This window comes from Entelurus aequoreus, linkage group LG08 (genome assembly GCF_033978785.1).
Source record: "Entelurus aequoreus isolate RoL-2023_Sb linkage group LG08, RoL_Eaeq_v1.1, whole genome shotgun sequence".
Classification (NCBI taxonomy): Eukaryota; Metazoa; Chordata; class Actinopteri; order Syngnathiformes; family Syngnathidae; genus Entelurus; species Entelurus aequoreus.
The window spans coordinates 29,600,417-29,627,509 of NC_084738.1; the positions used below are offsets into that span (position 1 = coordinate 29,600,417).

General features: G+C 40.3%; 1 protein-coding gene across 1 annotated transcript in view; it reads right to left on the bottom strand.

Annotated features, from left to right (window-relative positions):
- shisa9a (shisa family member 9a) overlaps positions 1 to 25,791 on the bottom strand; it is a 149,257-nt gene extending 123,466 nt beyond the window's left edge. Inside the window, exons 1-2 of the mRNA XM_062056218.1 lie at positions 24,952 to 25,791; positions 12,131 to 12,237 (exon numbers count right to left, since the gene is read on the bottom strand). Of these exons, the coding sequence (XP_061912202.1) occupies positions 12,131 to 12,237; positions 24,952 to 25,469 (625 nt within the window). The 5' untranslated portion in view covers positions 25,470 to 25,791. The remainder of the gene's footprint in view (positions 1 to 12,130; positions 12,238 to 24,951) is intronic.
- Between the last annotated feature and the right edge of the window lie 1,302 nt (positions 25,792 to 27,093).

Here is a 27,093-nt window from a genome sequence, read left to right on the forward strand (position 1 = left end):
GCGCGTCTGCTATCCAACTCAAAGTCCTCCTGGTTGTGTTGCTGCAGCCAGCCGCTAATACACCGATCCCACCTACAGCTTTCTTCTTTGCAGTCTCCATTGTTAATTGAACAAATTGCAAAAGATTCACCAACACAGATGTCCAGAATACTGTGGAATTTTGCGATGAAAACAGAGCTGTTTGTATTGGGATACAATGGTGTCCGAATACTTACGCTTCAACCCTCAACATCACGCGCAAACGTCATCATACTGAGACGTTTTCAACCGGAAGTTTCCCGTGAAATTTAAAATTGCACTTTATAAGTTAACCTGGCCGTAATGGCATGTGTTGCAATGTTAAGATTTCATCATTGATATATAAACTATCAGACTGCGTGGTCGGTAGTAGTGGGTTTCAGTAGGCCTTTAAAATATGTAGTTGCACATAAACTCAAAACATGAAAGAGTTTTAACTAATTGTCCTTGTAGAGCATATTTTTTGTTGGGATTAATATGGAATTTAATCTTCGCCAGCTTTTCTTACAAGGCAGTTGACACAGTACAGTGCAGACGCGTCACATATAGTTTGGTTTTCCCACAGCCTGGCTTGTCGATGTTTGCTCAGCCTGTGCTGTGAGTTGGCTCCCTAACCGAGGCTCTCACTTCGGCTGTGACGCGCTGCAATCAGATGTGGAACAGTGAAGGCTCCAGTGACAGCAGGGACAGCAGGGTCACACCACCTTTTATATGCACTGCTTTCTTTTGACAGGCTCGCGCTGTGCATTACACAAAAGTAGCACAGGCACACAAACACACCCACACCCACACACAAATATATTCAAGGCACAGCTGGAATATTTTGCAGACAAGGCCTTTTTTTTCCTCTGTGCATGTGCAATTGCACAAGCAATTACCTAATAAAATGTTATCCTTCCCATCTGGAAATGTTAAGGAAAAGATTATAACTGATGGGAGAAGATAATTAAGCTCGCAAATGGGGAATTGTATTGTGAATACGGAGCACGCTGTGTACACGGGACTACTGAACGTCATACTTCAGCTAACAGTGCTTCCGAAGCTCTAATGGGAGAACCTGAATGATAGGATTCAGTATTAAATAAAGTACGAGCAATCACTGCAATAATTCATGCCGTATCTACTATTTTGCAATGAACCTCTCAATTAAATCCCACAAGGAGTTTGCATCACGTCAAACACATGGATCAAGAACCTGAGAGCAAGAACCAAAACTTTGGTTCCGGCTCGCTGTTCTTTTTAAAGAAGAAAAGACTAAACACCAGACGTGGCATTAAGTTGGCAAACTTGGATTCGAAGCAGTAAGACTCCATGAGTTTTGATTAGATTGTGTTTTATATTAGATTTTCCAGTCTACTACAGTTTGTGCTTGTTCATTGGTTCCTTGCGCCCATAAATTCCAGCGGAACCTTGTCATGGTGTAAAAACATTTCATCCACCCATTATGTGCCTTGCTGCGCAGCCATTTTGTGCCCGGCAGCACATCTCTTGTTATTAATGATCGATATCCGGTGCTCAGTCAGTCTGCACAGTGCCCCTGTTAACTACTTGTGTGCTTTTTAAAGGGGAACTGCACTTTTTTTGGAACTTTTCCCATCATTCACAATCATTATGAAAGACATGATGACAGATGGATTTTTTTCTTTTTTTATGTATTCTAACTCAAAAATATACATAAATAAAAGTCCGCTTACAGCGCAGCCAATGGAAGCTCCTCTATTTCACCCATAAAATCCAATAGATAACCATTCAAAAACCGCCAACAATACTCCAATTACGTTTCGTGATTTGAATGTTAACCAAGTATTAGTGATATTGTTATTATAAGCGCCAACGCGCAACCTGTGTACAGTTTCGACACGATCGACTGGCAAAATGTTTCCTCGCTTCCTTGCTCCCTGGAAGTTTATTGTAGATCATTAATCATGCATCTCACCTGGGCAGAAGAAGTTTGAGTAGTTATTCCGACAAGTTGGTACACTTTGACAGCCATTTAGGACTGGCAAGAACCACACGAAAAGACGCTCGGTCACCAAATGTAATGTAATCGGTTCATCATTAACGACACTCGCTCGAAAATATCACCCCTCTCACTCACCAATGTCTCGCCCTTCATCATGTCTTCCAAGCACAAAATACAGACTCCCTCAAAGACAGTGGGCCAAAGAAAAGGAAAACTACCACTACAGAAGTGAAGCCAGACATCGTAAGAACTCTGTGAAAGTGGAGAAATGCTGATCAGCATTGGCCGTATGCTGCTCGCCCGCCATTAACCATAATGAGGTTAAATTAAAAGATACACATATGGTATGCTGAAACAGGATCTGCTCCTATGATATCAAAAGTGATAACTTGCATTGTCTTATACACTGGTACCTCAACTTGAGAGTGCCCCAACTTTTGTGTGTGTTGAGATAAGAGCTGTCTCTCAGCTATGTTTTATGCTTTGAGTTGCAAGCAAAAATGTGCGTTAGAAACATCCCTGCCGTTAGTTGGTGTAGCAAATGTCACAGTAAGATCTGACCAAAACATCTGATCTTACTCGCTAGCATTAGCTTACATCTAAAGATTCACCTAACTTTGTTTTCAAACCATGTGAAGGAAGAAAGTGAGCATGAAGGACGGTGCTGCAAAAAAGAAGTGGATGATATTCAAAAATGTTAAAAATAAAAAATCAAAAACATGACCGTGTGTTGGTGATTCAAGCGTATCACTGGTAGTCTGCACCATACTGAAGCAGAATGAGTTTAATGCCAGGTCAAAATGTTAAAATATTATCTAAACGTCAGACATTTAGCTGCTGATGGTGTGTTTGACAGAGAAGCAGCTGGAATGAGATGGCGTACAAGTCCACTCTCCAAGGTAAATACTGTAAATTATTGTTACATTACCTTCATAAAACTGCTGTAGATGTTAGTAATACATTTTATGGAATTGTTTTTATACGATAGTTTTTATCTAAAAATGTGTTTATTTTTTAAAAGGCATGTTGTTCCATGTTAAAATGGTGCTGTTTGGGTGAGGGCAAGAAATAATGAAATTGATTTCAGTTCATTTCAATGGGAGTCATTGATTTGAGCTATAAATGTTTTAAGTCAAGAGCTCTGCAATAGAACTAAATAAAGGGAAAATTCATTTTTTTAAATGTTGCCTATCATTCACAATCATTATGAAAGACTTAACAACGGATGTATTTTTTTAAATGTATTCTAACTCATAAATAATCGTAAATAAATGACCACTTACAATGGAGTTATTGGGAGGTCCTCTATTCCGCCCATAAAACCCCATAAATAACCATTCATAAACCGCCAACAATACTCCATTTACATTTCGTGACTTGAATATTAACCAAGTATTAGTGATATTGTTATTATGAGCGCTAAGGCAGACAAATGTATAGTGGCGCCGTGATCACAGAGAGCAAATTAGCTTGTGCTGCTATATTGACATCACCAGCTGGTGAGCTTCTTTCTCTGCTGGGACCTTGTGGAAGTTTATTCTATATTAAAAATCATGCCTGTCACCTTCATAGTAGAAGGATAAGGACATATTCTGACATATTGGTACACTTTGACAGCCAATTTATACCCAGAGATGGCAAGAACGACACGAAAAGACGCTTGGTTTCACCCCACTTTCCTTCGCGAGGATTACATAGGAATATATGAACATCCTAGCAGTCGGCATCCTACAGACAGCAGACATTGTACTGTAAGTGATTTTTTGTTATGTTTGTTGGCTCTCATGAAGTCTGCAGTGACTTGTAATCAGTGATGGTGTTGAAAAAAAAAGCGAAGGTTGTGATGCCTTTTTTTTTTTCAATTAATGCATCGTAGTATGCTTAAAATGATCAAAAATATGTAAATATTATGAATGTGCCTGTTACTCCATTACATATATACTTACATTGTGTATAGAAAACCTTTGAGGTTTTTTAGGCATAATAGAGCAACTCCCGTAGGCTCCGTTGTAATCAGACTTTTGCTCGCATTTATTTACTATTAAGAATGCATAAAAAATGGAAAACCTTAAGTGTGCTTGTCTTACATAAGGATTGTGAATGATAGGCAAAATTCCCAAAAAAAGGGTATTTCCCCTTGAAGCTCGGAAGTTGATATTCCACTGTTAGTTAATTTAAGTACAACTTATGTATACTTTCCACCCTACACCTACTTACACTTCTGTCGGATACACACTGAGGACTTCCTGTAATAATACTGAAGATATAAAAGATGACTATTTAAAAGTTACCCTGACTTAATTGCTCAAGGGATTTTTTTTTCCTCCCTTATTGCAATACACACAGTTTAGTCCTCAATGGCAACCAAAAAGAAAGCTCTCAGAAATGGCTGCTGCCATCAGTGTGGGTGTTGCCTCTAAGATCTTCCTTAACTCCACACATGATGCCGTTCTCTCTCCTTCCCTATTCTCACGGCCCCTCTTTTTCTCTCAGCCTGCCTGTTTTTTGTTGGGCTTTTTTTTTTGTCTCTTCAGCTCTTTGACGCTGAAAGCAAAGCGCTGCAGGATTTTCAGCCTTTGAGGATTCAAACCGACGCTATTGGGTATTGAGACAGTGTTGAAAGTCAGCCAGCCGGCCCATCTTTGGGGAAAGTGGGGGGAAAATGCCAGAAAAGTGTCATTTATTTCAATTGAGTGTGGACTTCCACTGGCAATGCACAAGGGTCCCCATCATTAAAAAGCAAATACCTCCGGTCTTTGTGTTATTAATCAATATTGTGTTCCTCCCTCTTGTTGTGAGCATGTGATAGCGACTACAAACAGTGCAAAGCCTGCAGTTGAGAGTTCCTGTTGACAAATACACAAATGAGTTGTTTTCATAAATTGCTTTCTTTGATTGACAGTCACAAAAGACCCATGGGAATTCTCTCCCACTATAAGGAGGACCCGCACGGCGGATTCATCAACGCCAATAATGAGGTAATCACGCCATAAGCTGTAATCAATACGCAGTTTGCAGTAAGAATAGATTTTACAGCGCAAACCTGCTTATTGTAAATAAATTCCCTTTAACTAGCACCCTCCAATTGTTTTGTTGCCTTAGCTCCACTGAGACTCCATGTGCCGTTTCCACTATCTAAAACAACAATAACAGGTTCGCATCCCGCAAATCCGTAGTTAAGAAAAAGGTGATTGCCAAGCCGCCCTGTGATGAATCGCCCCCCCATGCCAGCGGAAAAGATTCCTGAACCAATCAGCTGGCTATCATGGAGGCCGCTTTTTTTCCCCTGATCTCAGAGGTTAATAACATACCGCCTGACTACCCACAAGCTTGCGGATTAGATGGTTCAGGGGGAGAAGATTCCACATTGCAAAAATAATAATCGCCATTCCATAGCAGCGTCCACTCAGGTGATATAGGGGCGTCACACTATCTCTCCTCTCCCACTGCGGAGCAAGAAAAAAAAATGGTCTCACTCATAAAGAGTGTTATTTTTTTCCTTATATGGTATCAGTTTTTGACACTCCCCTGGGTCCTAACCAATTTTAAAAAACTGCAACCTACTGTTTGTTTTTAATGCTTTCAATCGGGGTGTTAAACGTACTGGCCGTATGAGGCCCGCAAACAGGTTTTTTTCCGGCCCACGTGATGAGTTTGCTAAGTATAAAAAATAGCTGTTTTTTTGTTTTTTATATCAAAATAAACTCCTGCGACACTGTTGGTGCCAAATTGTACCAGCTCTTGCTGCTCCTTTGGATCCATCATCAGTGTGAAGAGGGGGGTCCTGCTGCATGGGCAACAGCTTGACCTCCATACTACTCTGCCCTGGCTTGCGCCCTGGAGAGGTCACTCCAGCCTCGTGTCATAGCGTGGAAACAACAACGGGAAGACTCATCAGCCACAGCAGGCGTTGTCGCTGAGTTTAAACTTGACCTCTGGACTGGCGCAGTTTCCATAGTCGTTACGACTGACGGAGGCCTGAATGAATAAATAATGAATAATATCAAAATAAACTGCTGTTCTAAATGTGTCCACTGGATGTCGCAATCGAAATTCTGTTAGGTAAGCAAACTAATTATATTGGGGCCAAGCAAGAGGTACACAGTAAACCTGCTCAGTGGCCTAGTGGTTAGACCAGGGGTGGGCAATTAATTTTTACCGGGGGCCGCATGAGCTACCCGAGCACTGCTGGAGGGCCACATCGACAATATTTCAATTAAATTTTGCTCAATATTATTTTTGATATATACCGTAAGATAAATAATAATAATAATAATAATAATAGTAATACTTCAACATAGTGTGTGTAACAGCATTCCATGACTAATATATATAAATTAACATTAATAATAAATGACAGTAAAATAAGCACACGTATGACTGAGGAGTCATAGTGTAACTTTGTGTGGTGTTTGAGTTGTCCGACTTTTTGTGTGGCCTTAAACGCACCAGTGGTTTAGTGCTATGCGTGTTGGTGACAGATGACAAGTTGGTTTTGGCCTGGTTTGTACGGCAGAAAATGACTAGTTTTTCGAGATAGAATTGTTTTACTCATGTTTTTGGTGTGGTTATGTCCGAATATAAACAGTTTTGTTCAATAAAGCGATCGATATAATTCCTGTCCTCGAAGCATCTCGATAGACGTTACAATAATTGAACGGTGTTCAATTGAACGGTGTTGACGAACACCGTTAGGGCCGCTTGTTGTCACTGTCACTCAAAGTTGCATTGCAAAATTCCATAGAATAAATATGTTTATTTTGTTTAGAATTCAGATGGGATTTGATTTGGTGCGCGGCATATATTTGCTGCGCGCAGCGGACGCTTGAGCAGTGCGCAATTGCGCAGGCACGCACCTTAGGTGAGGGGACGTTGCTTTGCAGTTCATGTGTTGTTGAAAACACGGCATTCCTCATCAACTTTTCTCTTTTTGGCGTCTCGGGTGTAAACCGTGCATCACTTGTCGCTGCATGTGCACCTTCACTCGCAGGTTACACACGGACACACGCCCATAAATAATACTTTTCAAAATAAAAGCAGCACAGTTGTATTGCGCGCAGGACATAGATGTTTTTTCAACTTTATTTTGTAATTGCAGTTGTTCACATTCACTCACAATCACGCATACGTCCACACGGAAGTAATACAAATAACGATTTTCAAAACAAAAGCAGCACCGTTGTATTGCCCATTCGACATAGATACTTTTTAAAATGTATTTTGTAATTTATAATTGGCCTCACGCGGGCCGGACAGGGACGCACAAAGGGCCGGATGCGGCCCGCGGGCCGCAGAATGCCCAGGTCTGGGTTAGAGTGTCCACCCTGAGATCGGTGGGTCGAGAGTTCAAACCCCGGCTGAGTCATACCAAAGACTATAAAAATGGGACCCATCGCTTCCCTGCTTGGCACTCAGCATCAAGGGTCGGAATTGGGGGTTGAATCACCAAATGATTCCCGGGCGCGGCCACCACTGCTACTCACTGCTGGGTCAAATGCAGAGGATAATTTCACCGCACCTAGTGTGTGTGTGACAATCATTGGCACTTTAACTTTAACTTTAAAGGGTGACTGTGGCTCCTCCTCCTCGACCAACACGGAACTTAAAACCTGCCGTTTTGTGTCTTCTGCTTCGAACACGAGAAAACTGAACTTAACCCTTTTAAATAGTTTTTACCGCCGTTTCTTACGGTTTGTTGAGTTAGCACTGGATTGATACATGGACATGACAAAGGAGGTATTTGATGCCTAGAGGAGTTTAAATGTTGTGTTTTGTGTTCAATCCCAGAAAGACTGTGACTTAAAGTTTAAACCTGGCTTTGTAGATCCACTGAGACGAAAGCTAAGCTCATTGTGTTTTTGAAGCTGCACCAATTTCCTCAGAATTTTCAACAAGCTTGAAGTGTTTTGTCCACAGGATTATTTGTGACTTGTTCGTTTTCATAATGTGCTTGTTCTATTCTTGGCCAAAGTAAAACAAAGAAAACAACCTGGAGTTGTCTTTATTTTTAAGTTATTATGCCATGATTTTACCATTAGGGCCCACTTGGGAATAGATTTTCCTCCATGCGGCCCCTGAACTAAAATGAGTTTGACACCCCTGCTTTAAATTAAGGACGTTCTGATCAGCGTTTTACTCCGATGAGTCGGATTGGCTGATACCAATTCCGATCACATGTATGAACTTAACATTTGTCCATTTTTTCATGGTGAATGTTATTGACATTTTAACAATATCAACATGATAATCAATAAATTAGTTCCTTCTTCTCTTTTATTACATACAACTGTTTGAATAAAACAAAGTCAACAGTATACAATCACTAAACAAAAGTAAATAACTATCTTCTGCAACTTATTTGATTTAGAGATGTGCCAAACAAAAGTACATGATTGGCCATTGTCGATTAAAGACTTTAAATGCCAATCACAAACGCAGATTCTTCCTGGCTGACAAGCGGGCTCGAAGCTACTTGTGTTTCTCCGCTCACCTAAACTAATAATAATCACCTTCATTACAGCAATAAACTGAATTTCTTAGTATCTTAAGTATAATTATCAAGTATTATTATCACTGGAAAATGAGGCTAAACATGTTACACACCGGAAGCGAACTGGGTGTAGGCATGCTAATAGCTAAACTAATCGCTAAGCGAGCTTTGAACCAGCCCGAGTCATACCGAAGACTATAAAAATGGGACCAATTGCCTCCCTGCTGGGCACTCAGCATCCAGGGTTGGAATTGGGGGTTGAATCACCAAAATGATTCCCGAGCGCGGCCACCGCTGCTGCTCACTGCTCCCCTCACCTTCCAGGGGGTAAATATGGGGATGGGTCAAATGCAGAGGATAATTTCACCACACCTAGTGTGTGTGTGTGTGTGTGTGTGTGTGTGTGTGTGTGTGTGTGTGTGTGTGTGTGTGTGTGTGTGTGTGTGTGTGTGTGTGTGTGTGTGTGTGTGTGTGTGTGTGTGTGACTATCGTTAGGACTTTAACTTATCTTTAACCAAGAAGCAAGAGCTTGGCAAACATTAGGAAGTGTAATGGAACCACATTATAGCAGAAAGTAAGCATCTATTAATAGGAAATTAATAAGTATATTAATTAAAATCTAGAGAGAGGATAAAATACAAAATGTTGGTGTGTCAGCATTGTCACAGTCAGAACACGACACGTAAGAGTATCGGGTCGATCCATAAACTGGCGACACCAAGGGTAGTGTCAGTATATGATCCAAACTAGACTGATTAGGTCCATGTTTTTATTTTATCAAAATGATGTTTTATTGTTAATATTTATACATTTAGAGAATAAGACACTGGACACAGGAGGACCTTAAGGGCAATAACTAATAAATAAAATGCGTAGATTGCTGTGTTAGCTACCGCTCTTTGTTTATAATGTATATTTTCTGCTGGATCTACTCTCTATTTTATGCTGCCCTTTTTTTTGTTTTGTTTTTTGTTTGCTGCAGCTGTTACATATACTGTAATATTGTACATGGTAATTGGGATTTGTTATATATTGTATATATTATATAAAATATAATATAATAATATAATATATCAGTATATATCATATACTGTATATATAATATGTAAATATTACATATATGTTATAATTTATATTGCGACTATGGTAAATTTTTAGTCTACCTAATACCTGCATTATCCTTTCCATCCTTACACTTTCCATCCTTTGAAACTGAGCTACTCTGTGGAACAATTTTCCTTCTGGATCAGTAAAGTTTGTCTAAATCTAAGTCAAAGTCTAAAGTTGTTTTTTTTTAACTTTCGTTTAGCTATTGTGTACTATTGACTTTGTTTTGATCCAAAAATTGTAAGTAGTACTGACATGTTATCAACACTTCACCCTCATCTTACGTGAATTGAGTATCGATTAGTTTGTTCGATTAACCAAGTCTTTGGATAAACACTTTATAGCCTCAATGCTAGTTTTAAGGAAAATAGTTGAGATAAAGATTTTTCTGCTTGCCTAACCTTCATTTTTTTTTCCAATAAATGCACACCAACAACATTGAAATTGCACTTTTAACATGTGTGCATTAATACATGTATAATTGTTTTAATCTCCGCTGTTTGCCACCTCACATGGGCACACGGCACCCACAAAGCAGAGCTCTCATGTACACTCTTTTGCAGCGGGCGTGCGGAAACTATGTCTGTGCATTTAAAGCGATCCGGATTTTATACATTTTCATTAGTTACACTCATCAAATGAGGAATCGAAGCAACATAATGTAAATCAAAGCTTTTTCTAGACAAATTAGACGATTTAATCAATTAATCGTTGCATTCCTCGTGGGAGAGGTTTTTACTTTTGCTTTACTTTTTAATGCACCCAAGTTAAAAGTGCAATTTCAATGCTGATGATGAAGGTTATGGCATGCAGAAAAAATGTTGTTTACTTCAACATTTTTTTATAAAATACGCATTGAGGCTATAAAGCAGGGGTCGGCAACTCAAAATGTTGAAAGAGCCATCCATATTGGACCGAAAATTAAAAAAATTATCCGTCTGGAACCACACAAAATCAAAAGCCTTCTGTAAGTCATATAATGAAGTTAACACATTATATGAGTGTCTATATTATCTATGTTAGCCTACTATCAAAATGACTATGTGTTGCAGGCTGACACAAATCTTCGTTGACAGAAATGTTGAAATGTAATATTTATTCTACCTATTTCTAAGACATTGGAAAACATTAGTAAAATGCAGACTTCTCAGAAGGTGAGCTAACTCTTGGAAATTACTGGCTTAGAATGGCCAAAGGTATGTGTGTGTCCAAGTTAAAGGAAATGGTGGATTTATAACAATCTATGCAAGCGTACATTTGTTGTGGTCTGGAACAACATGGCACACAAACAGCTATCAGAAATGCAGGCAATATTACATATAGATAATGTGTCATGAGAAATACAGTTATAAATTAAATACACAGAGGACATAAGTAAAATAAATTAAACAAGCTCAAATATACCTACAAGTAAGGCATAATGATGCAATATATACATACAGCTAGCCTAAATAGCATGTTAGCATTGATTAGCTTGCAGTCATGCACTTACCAAATATGCCTGATTAGCACTCCAACAAGTCAATAATATCAACAAAGTTCACCTTTGTGCATTCACGCACAGCATAAAACGTTTGGTGGACAAAATGAGACAAAGAAGGAGTGGCATAAAATATGTCTTTCTCTGGCATCCTTAAAGAAAGTTATACATGTAAACAAACTACGGTGAGTTCAAGGACCCCCAAAATTAGTAGGACAAAACGGCGCTCGCCAAATACTCTCATCAGAGAATCATGTTTGATATAAACAGTGGGATTTCTAACAATTAGGGAGGTTTGTCTCATGTTGTCCTCCTACAGAAACCATATTAAAACAAAATATATTTCCCCACCCATCTTTTTCTATTTTCATACCTTTTTGAAAAAGCTCCAGGGAGCCACTAGGGCGGCGCTAAAGAGTCGCATACGGCTCTAGAGCCGCAAGTTGCAGATCCCCGCTATAAAGATTGTTTTATCTGATTACTCGATCAATCAAACAAACTAATGAATAGGTTATTCAATTAATCAAACAATGGATAGCTAGAGGCTTAATAGTATTGCAACCCACAAGATGCACCAAAAGCGATGACACTCATATGCTCTCTATTCTACTCCGTGCACCACCCTTGAAACTCTCGGGTGGAAAACACACCCCTCCCACACACACACACACACACGCGCTATCGTCACATTTCTCTTGCATTGAGCAGCTAAAATGTCACCACAAAAATACATTACAGTCAAGGTGGGATGTCCAGAGTTGTGCCATACAAAGATAGAAAGAAAGCCATATACACTCCTTCCTCTCTCTCTCTCTCTCTCTCACACACACACACACACACACACACACTACTGGTTATTGTGGCCATGAACCAAAAAAAGACTGTTGGATACAAACAACTGCTGAAATGGATTAGTCAAAATAAATGGATGGTAGAATATACCATATTTGAAGACAATTGGAGTTGCCCAGCCTTATGTAACTCCAAATATCAGACAATACATAACGCCTTCTTTCACCTGACACAAACCCACATTGCCATTGCAGTGCGCACGCAACCAGAAACAACTTACGGAGGTTTGCAGCTCTGGAAACGTAGTGCTTGGAATGCATGCCGAGGGCCTCTTCTCCCTGGTACTGCTCACTCGGACCCCCGCCCTGCAGCACGCTGGCCACGGCCCTGTTGTCGCACATCGAGGGAAAGGGGGTTAAGATATGAAGCAGTTTCATTTTCACTTAGAATTCCTTTTTTTTTTCGATTCAGTATTCTCTTTGTGTAAAGCTGACATTTTATCAGTTGCATGTAAAAATGGAGTAGTGCAGTACAACAGTGGCCTTGTGGTTAGAGTGTCCGCCCTGAGATCGGTAGGTTGTGAGTTCAAACCCCGGCCGAGTCATACCAAAGATTATAAAAATGGGACCCATTACCTCCCTGCTTGGCACTCAGCATCAAGGGTTGGAATTGGGGGTTAAATCACCAAAATGCTTCCCGGGCGCGGCCACCACTGCTGCTCACTGCTCCCCTCACCTCCCAGGGGGGTGATCAAGGGTGATGGGTCAAATGCAGAGGATAATTTCACCACACCTAGTGTGTGTGTGTGTGTGTGACTATCAGTGGTACTTTAACTTTAACTTAACTGAATAATCACAATACTGTAATACTATAATTCTACAAGAGTAATCGCAATACTGGGAGGGAGAGATGAAAATATAATCATCCAGCACGCACACGTTCATCTCTTGAGGCTAAAACTATTTAGCGTCTTTATTTAGCACAGGGGGATCAGTTTGCTAAGTATAAAAAAGAGCCACAACTGTGGAATTATAAACACTGGTGTTCTAAATGTGTCCACTAGATGTCGCAATAGCAATTCTTTGTATCTTTGTAGATGATGCTACATATGTAAAAAAATATATAAACCACATGATGTTAGTGCACCGGTCGAGGAAAATTAGCAAACTACATAAATAACATCCTGTAACTTGATAGATTGGAAATTAACACCAATGAGTTGACTGATGAACATTATCACATAATTTATTCAGAAAGTATAAATAACGACAAATACAGGTAGAATACTATGAACCGCAACAGGTAAGTGTAAAAAAAACCCAACAACATTATGATTTGTACATTTTCAGAATGGGCTTGTTCTATTTTTAAACAAAGAAAACGCAAATATAATCATCCAGCACGTGCACTTTGATATAAGGCTGAAACTATTTAGTGTCTTTATTTAGCACGAGGATGTCAAATGTACAGCCCGCAGGCCGGATTAGGCCCGCGAACAGGTTTTATCCGGCCCGCGGGATGAGTTTGCTAAATATAAAAATGAGCCGAAATTTTTGAATGAAAGAAGCTGCTGTTCTAAATGTGTCCACTAGATGTCGCAATAGAAATTATTTGTATGTTTGTAGATGATGCTACATATGTAAAAAAAAACAAAAAAACACACAGTGTTAGTGCACCAGTCGAGGAAAATGAGCAAACTACATAAGTAACATCCTGTAATTTCATTTTTTATATTATTATCCTATCTTGATAGATTGAAAATTAACACCAATGAGTTGATTGATGAACATTATCACATAATTTATTCAGAAAGTATAAATAACGACAAATAAAGATACAATACTATTATCCGCAACATGTAAGTGTAAAAAAACAACAACAACAATACGATTTGTACATTTTCAGAATGTCCTCGTTCTATTTTTAAACAAAGAAAACAATCTGAAGTTGTCTTTATTTTTAAGTTATCGTGCCGTGATTTTACCAGTCCGGACCACTTGGGACTAGATTTTTCTCCATGTGGCCCCCGATCTAAAATGAGTTTGACACCCCTGATTTAGCACATCTGAAAAGTATGTGCAAAGTGACAAAGTTACACACACGACCGCACTGTACTGCTCACTTGGACCCTCGCCCTGCAACAACGGCCCTCTTGTCGCACATTGGGGGAAGGGAGGACGAGTTATGAAGCGATGTCATTTCACTTCAAATCACTTCTTTTTCCATTATGCAATTGGATTCATGCTCATGTGTTAATTGTCCTACAGAGTGTGTGTGTTTCCACAATCAAGCAACACGTGCCTAATGTGGGCAATTTGATTATTCAGTTCAACTGCACTACCCTCTTTTTTTATGTGTACAATCGGTCGCTGTTGACTGGGATAACGTGTCATATTCACACAAGGAGAAAAACCTACTTAGTTCAATTTGTACTGTTTTTCTGATCATTGCACATCTAGAGTTGAGGCTCCTATGAGAGCGTTTGCACAAATGGAGCGCAATGCCGCCTTTACTCTTGTGGAAGAACCCACCTCCGCCTGTTGAGAGGAGTGTGTTATGCCATAGCACGGGGGATTCTAGGGGTGGGCGACGCTGCAAAATGTTGGAATCGATCTGATACTAAGTGAGCACAGGGTCAGTATTGCCGATTCTGATACTTTTTACATGCCATTTTTCAACAGTATTGAATTATTTTTTTATGTTTACCTTTAATTAGTTGTTTATAATTACACCAAATAATGGGACAAACATAACAACAGAACTGGGCATCTCCATTGGCTTGGTTTAGGCCAGTGTTTTTCAAACTTTTCTGAGCCAAGGCACATTTTTTTCATTGAAAAAATCTCAAGGCACACCACCAGCAGAAAACATAAAAAAAAGAAACAGCCGATATTGACAGTAAAAAGTCGTTCTCGCAATTGTTGGGTATGAATTCAAACCAGAACCAACCATGCATCAGTATAGCTCTTGTCTCGAAGTAGGTGTTCTGTCACGACTTGTCACATCACGCCGTGACTTATTTGGAGTTTTTTGGTGTTTTCCTGTGTGTAAATAAATAAATGATAAATGGGTTGTACTTGTATAGCGCTTTTCTACCTTCAAGGTACTCAAAGCGCTTTGACAGTATTTCCACATTTACCCATTCACACACATTCACACACTGATGGCGGGAGCTGCCATGCAAGGCGCTAACCAGCAGCCATCAGAGGCAAAGGGTGAAGTGTCTTGCCCAAGGACACAACGGACGTGACTAGGAAGGTAGAAGGTGTAGTGTTTTAATTCTTGTCTTGCGCTCCTATTTTGTTGTTGATTGTCATGTCATGTACGGATGTACTTTGTGGACGCCGTCTGCTGCTCCACACGCTGTAAGTCTTTGCTGTCGTCCAGCATTCTGTTTTTGTTTACTTTGCAGCCAGTTCAGTTTTAGCTTCATTTTGCATAGCCATCCCTAAGCTTCAATGCCTTTTCTTAGGGGCACACACCGTTTGTTTATTTTTGGTTTAAGCATTAGATACCTTTTTACCTCCCGCTGTCATCTGCATATTGTGATCACGACAAACCATGTTCCCGACATCTACAAAGCAATTAGTACCACCTACTGATATGGAAGAGTATTGCACGGTTACTCTGCCGAGCTCTAGACAGCACAGATACTCAGCAACGGCGCATTTGCGGATTATAATTACTGGTTTGCAAAAAATATTTTAAACCCAATTAGGTAAAATTACATAATCTCCCACGGCACACCAGACAATATCTCACGGTACACTAGTGTGCAGCGGCACAGTGGTTGAAAAACACTGGTGTAGGAGACCTGGCTGGGAATTAAATCACCATTACACCCACCAAGACAGCTTGTTTACACCGTACAGTAGGGAAGAGATTCACATGGCCCCATTCCTGGATAGATCTCGCGTGAGAGGAAGGTGGGGGGGTTATTCATATTGCAATGCAGTCTGCTGAAAATGATAAGCGCCACTCTATATAGTGACTAAGGCTGTGTTTAAAGTTGGAATTTCCGCAAAACACTTTTTAAGATATTCAACACACCATGGCTGTATGGTGGCTAAAGTGGATAGCAGCCCCCCCCTAGCCCCTCATCGTCATGTTTCATGTGCCGCGACGAATGTGGTCATATGAATCCCCTTTTTTCGGTACATCAGTGGTCCCCAACCAATAGCTTGTGAGCTGATTTCAAGTAGCTCACCAAAGGCTCAAATAATATTTGCTTAAACTCTCATCCTTTGTATAATAATAGACATTATGCATTTATGTAATGACAAATTGATGCAGACTAACAAATGTTGTTGTCATTGATTATTTTAATACAATGCATGTTGTTGAAGGGGAACTGCATTTTTTTTTACTTTTGCCTTTACTTGAAAATCCTTATTTGAGACGAGAATACATACAGTACAGGCCAAAAGTTTGGACACACCTTCTCATTCAATGTGTTTTCTTTATTTTCATGACTATTAACATTGTAGATTGTCACTGAAGGCATCAAAACTATGAATGAACACACGTGGAGTTAACAAAAAAAGGTGTAATAACTGAAAACATGTTTTATATTCTAGTTTCTTCAAAATAGCCACCCTATGCTCTGATTACTGCTCTGCACACTCTCTGCATTCTCTCGATGAGCTTCAAAAGGTAGTCACCTGAAATGGTTTTCACTTTACAGGTGTCATAGTTTTGATGCCTTCAGTGACAATCTACAATGTAATTAGTCATGAAAATAAAGAAAATGCATTGAAATGAGAAGGTGTGTCCACATTTTTGGCCTGTACTGTATGTCTTTGTTAATGCATTCTAACTCGCAAATAAACGTAAATAAAAGTCCGCTTACAATAGAGCCAAAAGGAACCATCACATCATCGCATTTATTCCGACCATAAAACATCCAGAAAGCGCCAACAATACTCCATTTACATTTGGTGACCTGAATATATTAGCGATATCTTTATTATAAGCGCTAATGTTAACGACCTACATTTAGGGGCGCGTTGATCAAAGAGAGGTAACTTCCTTATGCTGCTGTATTGACATCAGCTGGTGAGCTGCTTTCCCGCCTCGGCGCTCGTGAAAGTTTATTCTAGATTACAAATCATGCCTCTCTCCTTGATGGTAAAATGATGTGGACATAATAATAATAATAATAATAATAATAATAATAATAATAATAATAATAATAATAATAATAATAATAATAATAATAATAATAATAATAATGAATTGCATTTGTAACACACTTTATATTTTTTAAAATCTCAAAGTGCTACAAAGTGTAAAAATAAAAATAAAAAGTAAGAATATATAATAAAAAATTAAAATAGAAATAAAATCATGACACACACTAGATAAACACTTGATAAAACAGAAACATAGATACAAATAGAAATAAGAGCATGAAAGCACTGGATAAAACAGATAGGCAAGCAGTGCATTTAAAAACAAGAAAGCAGAGAAATTAGATAATAGCTGTGCTAAAAAGGTGGGTTTTTAGTCCCTTCTTAAAATGGTCGACCGACTGTGGTGTTTTAAGATGGTCAGGGAGAGTGTTCCAAAGTTCGGGAGAGGTCGAGCAGAAAGCCCGGCGGCCCATAGATTGTAACTTTGTCCTGATGGGTTTGAGGAGGTTAGTGTTTGAGGAGCGGAGGTTGCGGGAAGGAGGTTGAGGGGAAACTAGGTCCTTGAGGTAGGAGGGGGCGTTGCCGTAGATCAGGGGTCGGCAACCTTTACCACTCAAAGAGCCATTTTGGCAAGTTTCACAAATTAAAGAAAATAATGGGAGCCACAAAAAAAAAAATTTAATTTAAAATGAAAAACACCGCATACAAAGCTTAAATTGCTTTGTGCTATGTTAACCAGGGGTCTCAGACACACGCACCGGCACGCACCTTAATATGGAAATTTGATGTTGGTGCGGCCCGCGAGTTTTGAATGAATGGCGCTTGATAGCGTCATACTTGCCAACCCCCTTATTATTTCCGGGAGACTCCCGAAATTCAGGGCGTGATGGCACTGCTTTTGGCGCCCTCTACAGTCTGCCCAAACAGTGTACCTGCTCGACCACATGTAGAATGCAGCTTGTGCTTGGTCACGTAAGTGACAGCAAGGCGTACTAGTTCAACAGCCACACAGCTTACACTGACGGTAGCCGTACAAAAACAACTTTAACACTGTTACGTTACAAATATGCGCCACACTTTGAACCCACACCAAAAAAGAATGACAAACACATTTCTGGAGAACATCTGCACTGTAACACAACATAAACACAACACAACAAATACCCAGAATCCCATGCAGCCCTAACTCTTCCGCTCAACCGACGCACGGAGGGGGGGAGGGGTTATGTGTTGGGGGGTTTGGTGGTAGCGGGGGTGTATAATCTAGACCGAAAGAGTTAGGGCTGCATGGGATTCTGGGTATTGGTTGTGTTGTGTTTATGTTGTGTTACGGTGCGGATGTTCTCCAGAAATGTGTTTTTCATTCTTTTTTGGTGTGGGTTCACAGTGTGGCGCATATTTGTAACGTAACAGTGTTAAAGTTGTTTTATACGGCTACCGTCAGTGTAAAGTGTGTGGCTGATGAGTAAGTATGCTTTGCTGTCTCCTACGTGTGCAAGTAAAAGCTACATACAATATGTGGCCAGCCACATACAATGCTATAAAGGACAATTACTGCAGTGCATTTAGGGCACGCCCTTAATATAGTAATTAGAGTGAAAATAGGATTATAATTGCCCTGGGAGTTATCTAGGAGAGTCACTGAGATCCATAAATCTCCTGGGGAAATCGGGGGGTCGGCAAGTATGCAGCTGAGCCGCATCAGAGTGGTCAAAGAGCCGCATGCGGCTCCGGAGCCGCGGGTTGCCGACCCCTGCCGTAGATGCATTGGTGAGTGAGCAGGTTAATCTTAAATTGGGTCCGGGATGCAATAGGGAGCCAGTGGAGTGATTTGAGAATAGGTGTGATGTGATCACGCTTGCGCACTCTCATCATAGAACAAGAAGTCAATTTAGACTCAAAAAAATGGCATGAGTCATTCTTCATCTGAGCGGGAATATATCAACATCCTCACAGTCGACATCCCAGTGAGAGCAGACATTGTACAGTAATTGATATTTGATTATGTATGTTGGCTCTCATGATGTAGTAATCAGTTGTGGAACGAAATAGCGAACGCTTACAGCATGTACTATATTTTTCGGACTATAAGGAGCACTTAAAATCCTTTCATTTTCTCAAAAATCGACAGTGTGTCTTATAACCAGGTGCACTTAATGTATTAATTCTGGTTGTGCTTACCAACCTCGAAGCAATTCTATTTGGTACAAGGTGTAATGATAAGTGTGACCAGTAGATGACAGTCACACATAAGAGAGACGTGTGGACTGCAGGATGACGCCTGTTCAATTGACGTTAGTGGATTATCCATATATGGTACCCAAAGTGACTTGCACGTGTCCACCATCGTAGTCCGCGCCCTAGTCAATAAGCCCCTCCTTTTTTGCTATCCTCTTGTTGTGGGGTGTTCATGCTGCCCTGTTGCCATTTTTAATATAAAGTAGCGTACAGTTCCAACTTATATCTGTCAGTAGTCTCGCTATGGAAGCGCTAAAAAATACCGGTATAGATGGCGGGGAAAAGACGATGTCGAAGTGGAGCCATGTAAATAAGCCCGCTCATATGACGGTCAGAAATTTGCATGAAGATGGTCTGTAAAACATAATCTATGCAACATGTTGCCTAAAGAACCACCATTACATGTTAGGTAGACTACAAAGTAGTGTGTTGAATGTAGGAAAGAAAAAAAATCATAATAAGACCCCTTTAATGCGCTTTATAATCGGTGTGCCTTTTGTATGAATATAGACCTGAATAAACCCGCTCATTGGCAGTGTGCCTTATAATCCGGTGCGCCCTATGGTCCATAAAATACGATACTGAAAACATTAATAGAAGTGTTTGGATGGGGTTTTTTTAAGCGCATCATAGGCAGACTCCCATACGCTCCATTGTTAGCTGACTTTTGCCCACATTCATTCACGAGTTAAAATGCATGAAAATAACAAAAACAAATGTTTTCTTGTCTTCTATAAGGATTGCGAATGATAGGCAAAATTCTAAACAAAGTGCAGTTCCCCTTTAATGTTCTGGCAAAAACAAGTTTATTCCCTTAGTATGGGTCGAAATAGGCTATGGAATTAAAAAAAAAATAAGCAGCTCTCTGCCTTTTTAAAAGTAGCTCTAGTAGAAAAAAGTTTGGAGACCCCTGCCACACATACAGCATATTACAATGTAAGACCACATAACAATGTTAACAAATTATTCAAGTTGTTTTGTTTTTGCAGTTGTACTCCTTAATAATGAGATATATTATCAGATATTTTGTCAGCAATAAAACAAAAGCTGAGCAATCAGGTAGCATCTTTAATGCTAAATGTGTAAAAGTGCTCAAAAAGAAGCTGTCACGACTTGGTTCTTGGGTTTTGTTTCTCCGGAAGGCAACGGAAAATTGGCGCGGGCAAGACGTGTATTTAAATACATGATTTAATTTTCACTCTCAAAAAAAGGAATAAACAAAAGGCGCGCGCAAGGCGGAAGTACAAAAACTTGGCTATGAAAATAAAACTTGCACAAAAGGCAGAATTTATGAACAATGAAACAAAAACACTAACTGTGGCATAAATGAACAAAACTTACTTGGCAAAGAACTGTGACATGACATGAAGCAGAGTGATGAAAAAGTGTGCAGAGACAGTGTGAGGTCGCCAGGACGAACAACAGAAACAGACAGATTTAAATAGTGACATGATCAGTGAAAACAGGTGCGTGACTCAAAACGTGAAACAGGTGCGTGACAAGATAGGTGAAAACTAATGGGTTGGCAAGGTAACAAACAAGGAAGTGCACAACCAGGAACTAAAAAGAGTCCAAAAAATAAACAGCACATGGCCAAACCAAAACATGATAAACAGACATGACAGAAGCTTGGACACCATCAACTAAAGCAGTGATTCTCAAACTGTGGTACGCGGGCTCCATCTAGTTGTGCGCCAAATAACAACTTGATTAAAGTACAGTGTTTTATTTTCTTATTTTCAAACACAGTGTTGCTTTTCAAACTGTGTGTAATGTTACAGTGGCCAAAAATTTTAAATATACTTGGTAAATAAAACCTCTGACTTATTTTTAATGAATACTTGGGCCTACTAGGCTACTTTATTTTACTGTTGGTTATTATGGTGGTACTTCGAGAGTCAAGTTTTTTCTGAGGTGGTACTTGGTGAAAACGTTTGAGGACCACTGACCTAAAGGTTTGTGTGTACTAAAACACAGGCAAACTTGACAGCGCACACACAGCTGATCTACTAAAGGATTGTGTCTGTTAAGTGAGCAGAATAAGAAGCGCAATCCCTTTAGCGTGTCTGTCTTCATGAATATGCAGAATGTATGCTGAATATTAGAACGCCCACAATACTAGGAGGGGAGAGATGCAAATTTAATCATCCAGCAAGTGCAAGTTGATCTATCAAGGCTGAAACTGTTCTGCGAGCGCTATTTAGAGTCTTTATTTGGTACATCTGAAAATTAGGTGCAAACCGACGAAGTTACACACTCAGCTGTGAGAAAGGAGGTGATCGTGCAGCAAAGACAAACAAAGGACAGATAATCTTACGTGTGTGTCAGCATATTTGGATACAAAAAGAATCGACATTTGTTCTTTTCAGCAATATCATTTTATGATTTTATAGCTGCTGTGTGACTTAAGGGGCTGATTAAAACTATTAAATTGATGTGTTTCAAAGTGTCTGCTGGAAAACAAATTCTAATGTTGTTGTTTTTTTTAATTCAGAACATTTATTATCCCTGCCTTTCGCCTGAGTGCAGCTGGGATAGGCTCCAGCCCCCCTGCAACCCCAAAAAGGACAAGCAGTAGCAAATTTATGGATGGATGGAAATTTGTTATTATTATTATATATCTTCTTTATGATTAAAAAAAACATCTTGCAATGTGCTTTTATTGCATATAGATGATTGCAGACTAATGAATGCACAGCATGCTAAAAATAGTTTCTGTTGTCAATCGATTGCGATTCTTCTATATTTCAGAAAAGGTGGTGCAGATTATAGATGTGTACTGCTAGTTCAACAGTACTGCACACAGATAAGAGATTTAATAACCTGAATTCGGAGGGTTTCCATGGCCACAGCCAGGAGTCGATGCAAAAACCTAATTTAAACAAGGCGGTCTGCACCCTTTATCAATTGCACATGTAGTCTTAGTAGATCACAAGCAACACACCCACTAATAGTGCACACAATTTTAGTTTGCAAATGCTGCTTTGCATTGTGATCTTTGTAGGTCAGGTGTCTTTTATGATGTACAACAGCACGAGCAAAAAAACTAACTACTGTTGGCTCGCCATCAAATTGAGAACTTATTTCCTGACTTTTTTGTGAGTAATAAATGCATCAGGGCTGTCAAAAATAATGAGTTAACTCATGTGATTAATCACAAAAAAATGATCGTATTATTGGTATATATACGAAGATTAATCACACAATTTATTTTGACTGTACATGCTCCTTTACCTTAACTGCGAATGGTTACCTGAAAGGCGGTCAGTGGTCAGGTCGATGCATACGTTAGTGCAAATACAGCAGGCTCAAGACATTGAAACAACGGTGAGAACTTCTTGAATTAAATCCTGACTCCTGGCATTTAGCAACTCAAACATAACATTGAAAAAATGTGCTCTTTGACAACGTTTACTCAATGTTGGGTTCTGACGTTGATTTGACCATTGCATTTTGTAATTTTCCAACCAATATTCTACAACACAAATATAACGTTGAAACAACATGCTTTGTACTGACGTTGCTGTCAGGTTGTGACGTTGAATTGACCATTGAAATGTGGTAATTTCCCAACCAACAACGTTAGACGTCGACGTTGTCTCAATTTACAAATACAACTACGTTGCAACGTTGTTTCAAATGAGTTTTAGAGGACATGTATGTATAATCAACGTTGTATCAATGTCTTGTGCCTGCTGGGAAGATGAATGAGGAGACTGATAGGTTTGCACACTGATAAATTAATGAACAATTATAACAATGATCCATGCATCCATTTTCTACCGCTTGTGCATTTCGGGGTCGCGGGGGGTGCTGGAGCCTATCTCAGCTGCATTCGGGCGGAAGGCAGGGAAAACCCTGGACAAATCGCCACCTCATCACAGGGCCAACACAGATAGACAGACAACATTCACACTCACATTCACACACTAGGGACCATTTAGTGTTGCCAATCAACCTATCCCCAGGTGCATGTCTTTGGAGGTGGGAGGAAGCCGTAGTACCTGGAGGGAACCCACGCAGTCACGGGGGAGAACATGCAAACTCCACACAGAAAGACCCCGAGGACCCCGGGGATCAAACCCAGGACCTTCGTATTGTGAGGCCCGTGCACTAACCCCTGTTTCACCGTGCTGCCCATAACAATGATTGTGTTTGTTATTATTATAAGTACAACTAAAATCTAACTAAATCTAACAAACAAATGACATGCAATCAAGTGAAATATTTTTTTTAAATGTTCTTGAATGACATTCTGAGACTAAAATTGCATTTGTGTCCAAATATTGGGCTGTTTTTTTTAAGTTAAATTGAATCTGGCAAGCTAATAATAAACTGTGATTAATGACGATTAATCCACATTCAAGAGTGTGGAGAAATAATCATTTGTGCGCACGTATATAAATATAACGTTAGTTAGAACGGAAAAATATATCAACCTCATCACGCTAGTATCGAGCTGATAGTGATATTACCAATAGCGTCAACACTTTTTAGATCGACATGCCCATCCACCTACACCCATCCATCCATTTTCTACCGCTTGTCCCGTTCGGGGTCGCGGTCACATTCACACACTAGTGCCAATATAGTGTTGCCAATCAACCTATCCCCAGGTGCATGTCTTTGGAGGTGGGAGGAAGCCGGAGTACCCGGAGGGAACCCACATAGAAGAACATGCAAACTCCACACAGAAAGACACAGAGGACCCTGGGGATCGAACCCAAGACCTTCGTATTGTGAGGCACATGCACTAACCCCTGTTTCACCGTGCTGCCCATAACAATGATTCAGTTTGTTATTATTTTAAGTACAACTAAATTGGAACTAAAACTAACAAACAAATGACATGCAATCAAGTGAAATATTTTTAAAAAATGTTCCTGAATGACATTCTGAGACTAAAATTGCATTTGTGTCCAAATATTGGGCTGTTTTTTTTTTAAGTTAAATTTAATCAGGCAAGATAGTAATAAACTGTGATTAATCACGATCAATCCACATTCAAGAGTGCGGAAAAATAATCCTTTGTGCGCACGTATATAAATATAACGTTAGTTAGAATGGAAAAATATATCAACCTCATCACGCCAGTATCGAGCTGATAGTGATATTACCAATAACACTTTTTAAAACGACATGCCCATCCACCTACACCCATCCATCCATCCATTTTCTACCGCTTGTCCCATTCGGGGTTGCTGTCACATTCACACACTAGGGAACATTTAGTGTTGCCAATGGTGCATGTCTTTGGAGGTGGGAGGATGCTGGAGTACCCACACTGGAGAACATGCAAACTCCACACAGAAAGACCCAGAGGACCCCGAGGATCAAACTCAGGACCTTTGTATTGTGAGGCACATGCACTAACCCCGTACCACCGTGCTGCCCATAACAATGACGTAGTTTGTTATTATTGTAAGTGCAACTAAAATCTAACTAATGACATGCAATCAAGTAAAATATATTTTTTTAAATGTTCCTGAATGACACTCTCGGACTAAAATTGCATTTGTGTGCGAATATTGGGCTGTTTTGTTTTTTTTAAGTTAAATTAAATCAGGCAAGCTAGTAAAAACTGTGATTAATCACGATTAATCCACATTCAAGAGTGTGGAAAAATAATCATTTGTTAAGGAGAACGGAAAAATATTGACCTCATCGCGCCAGTATCGATCTGATAGTGATATTACCAATAGCTTCAAGACTTTTTTAGATTTCCAGTTACCTGGACATGTTCTCTCTCTGAGGACGATGAGCCTTCTCCAGTCCCAGTTTGGTGAAAATCCCCACAAGGGCCATGATGGCCACAACTCCACATATGATGTAAACTATCAAGTTGGTCTTGTCTTTGGTGCTGTCGTGGATCTTGTTGCGGTTTTTCTTGTACGGCGTCTGGCCGGTCTTCATCCACAACGGGGTGTCGTAGTTTTTGCAGGTGCTCTGGTCCAGGCGGGAGTGCTTGTAGGCGCAGCAGAAGCGGAAGCCACAGGTGCCGCAGCAGTACAAATAATTGCCCGTTTTGCAGACGAACGGAGGGTCCCACTGGCCCATGACGTCGTAGTAGCCCCGGCATCTGTCCTCCGTGTGCAGGGTCTCCTCCGACACGCTCTCCTCCTCCCGGGAGCCGTTGGAGGTGGCGATCATCACGAAGCCCCCCAGCAAGCCCGGCTCGCCGTCAGCCGTGCACAGCAGAGCGCTAACTTTGAGCAGCAGGAAGCCGAGGAGAAAGGACGCGCCTCGCATTGTGTTTCTTCCTCCTGCGTTCCACTTCACGCAGACACGCTCGGAGAGGAGCGACGGTGGTCCCTCCGCGATGCTGAAAAGTCCAGGGACATGCACCCAAACAGCAGCGCGCCTTCATCCGAGCTGAAGAACATCTTGACTAACATCATCTAAAGCTCTCTCTATATGTCTTATCGTTGTTGGGGTTTTTTTGTTATGTTTTTTTTTTTTGTTTGTTTTTTTTCCGCGGGAGTCTTGCACTTTACGCATCCATCGGCGCGCTCTTACGCACGAGCGTATGCAGAGACGCACGCAGCTCCGAGGAGGAGAGCGCAGTGAGAGATGTGATGGCAGACTGGAGAGGAGTATAGGAAAAAACAGGCGCATGGAGGGAGGGGGAGAGGGAGGGAGGTTTCGAACCGATATTACCAAATAATGTGGAAACAAATAACAGAAATGGACTATACAGGTAAAAGCCAGTAAATTAGAATATTTTGAAAAACTTGATTTATTTCAGTAATTGCATTCAAAAGGTGTAACTTGTACATCATATTTATTCATTGCACACAGACTGATGCATTCAAATGTTTATTTCATTTAATCACTGATGGTGGAAACGAAAGCAAATTTTGCATTTCCTTTGGAAATCGAGGTCCCAGAGTCTGGAGGAAGACAGGAGAGGCACAGGATCCACGTTGCCTGAAGTCTAGTGTAAAGTTTCCACCATCAGTGATGGTTTGGGGTGCCATGTCATCTGCTGGTGTCGGTCCACTCTGTTTCCTGAGATCCAGGGTCAACGCAGCCGTCTACCAGCAAGTTTTAGAGCACTTCATGCTTCCTGCTGCTGACCTGCTCTATGGAGATGGAGATTTCAAGTTCCAACAGGACTTGGCGCCTGCACACAGCGCAAAATCTACCCGTGCCTGGTTTACGGACCATGGTATTTCTGTTCTAAATTGGCCCGCCAACTCCCCTGACCTTAGCCCCATAGAAAATCTGTGGGGTATTGTGAAAAGGAAGATGCAGAATGCCAGACCCAAAAACGCAGAAGAGTTGAAGGCCACTATCAGAGCAACCTGGGCTCTCATAACACCTGAGCAGTGCCAGAAACTCATCGACTCCATGCCACGCCGCATTAACGCAGTAATTGAGGCAAAAGGAGCTCCAACCAAGTATTGAGTATTGTACATGCTCATATTTTTCATTTTCATACTTTTCAGTTGGCCAACATTTCTAAAAATCCCTTTTTTGTATTAGCCTTAAGTAATATTCTAATTTTGTGACACACGGAATTTTGGATTTTCATTTGTTGCCACTTCAAATCATCAAAATTAAATGAAATAAACATTTGAATGCATCAGTCTGTGTGCAATGAATAAATATAATGTACAAGTTACACCTTTTGAATGCAATTACTGAAATAAATCAAGTTTTTCAAAATATTCTAATTTACTGGCTTTTACCTGTATGTCTTTCACTATTATATTGTGTCTGATATTAGGCGCTCCTTCAGCATTCATTGTGCGTTAGGGCCGCCCCAGGCTAAATTTGGGGCCCTAAGCAGATTCTATTTTAACTCTCACGGTCCCCATAACAAAAAAAAATCACACTTGTATTTATGTCAAACACAAAAGGGACAAGCGGT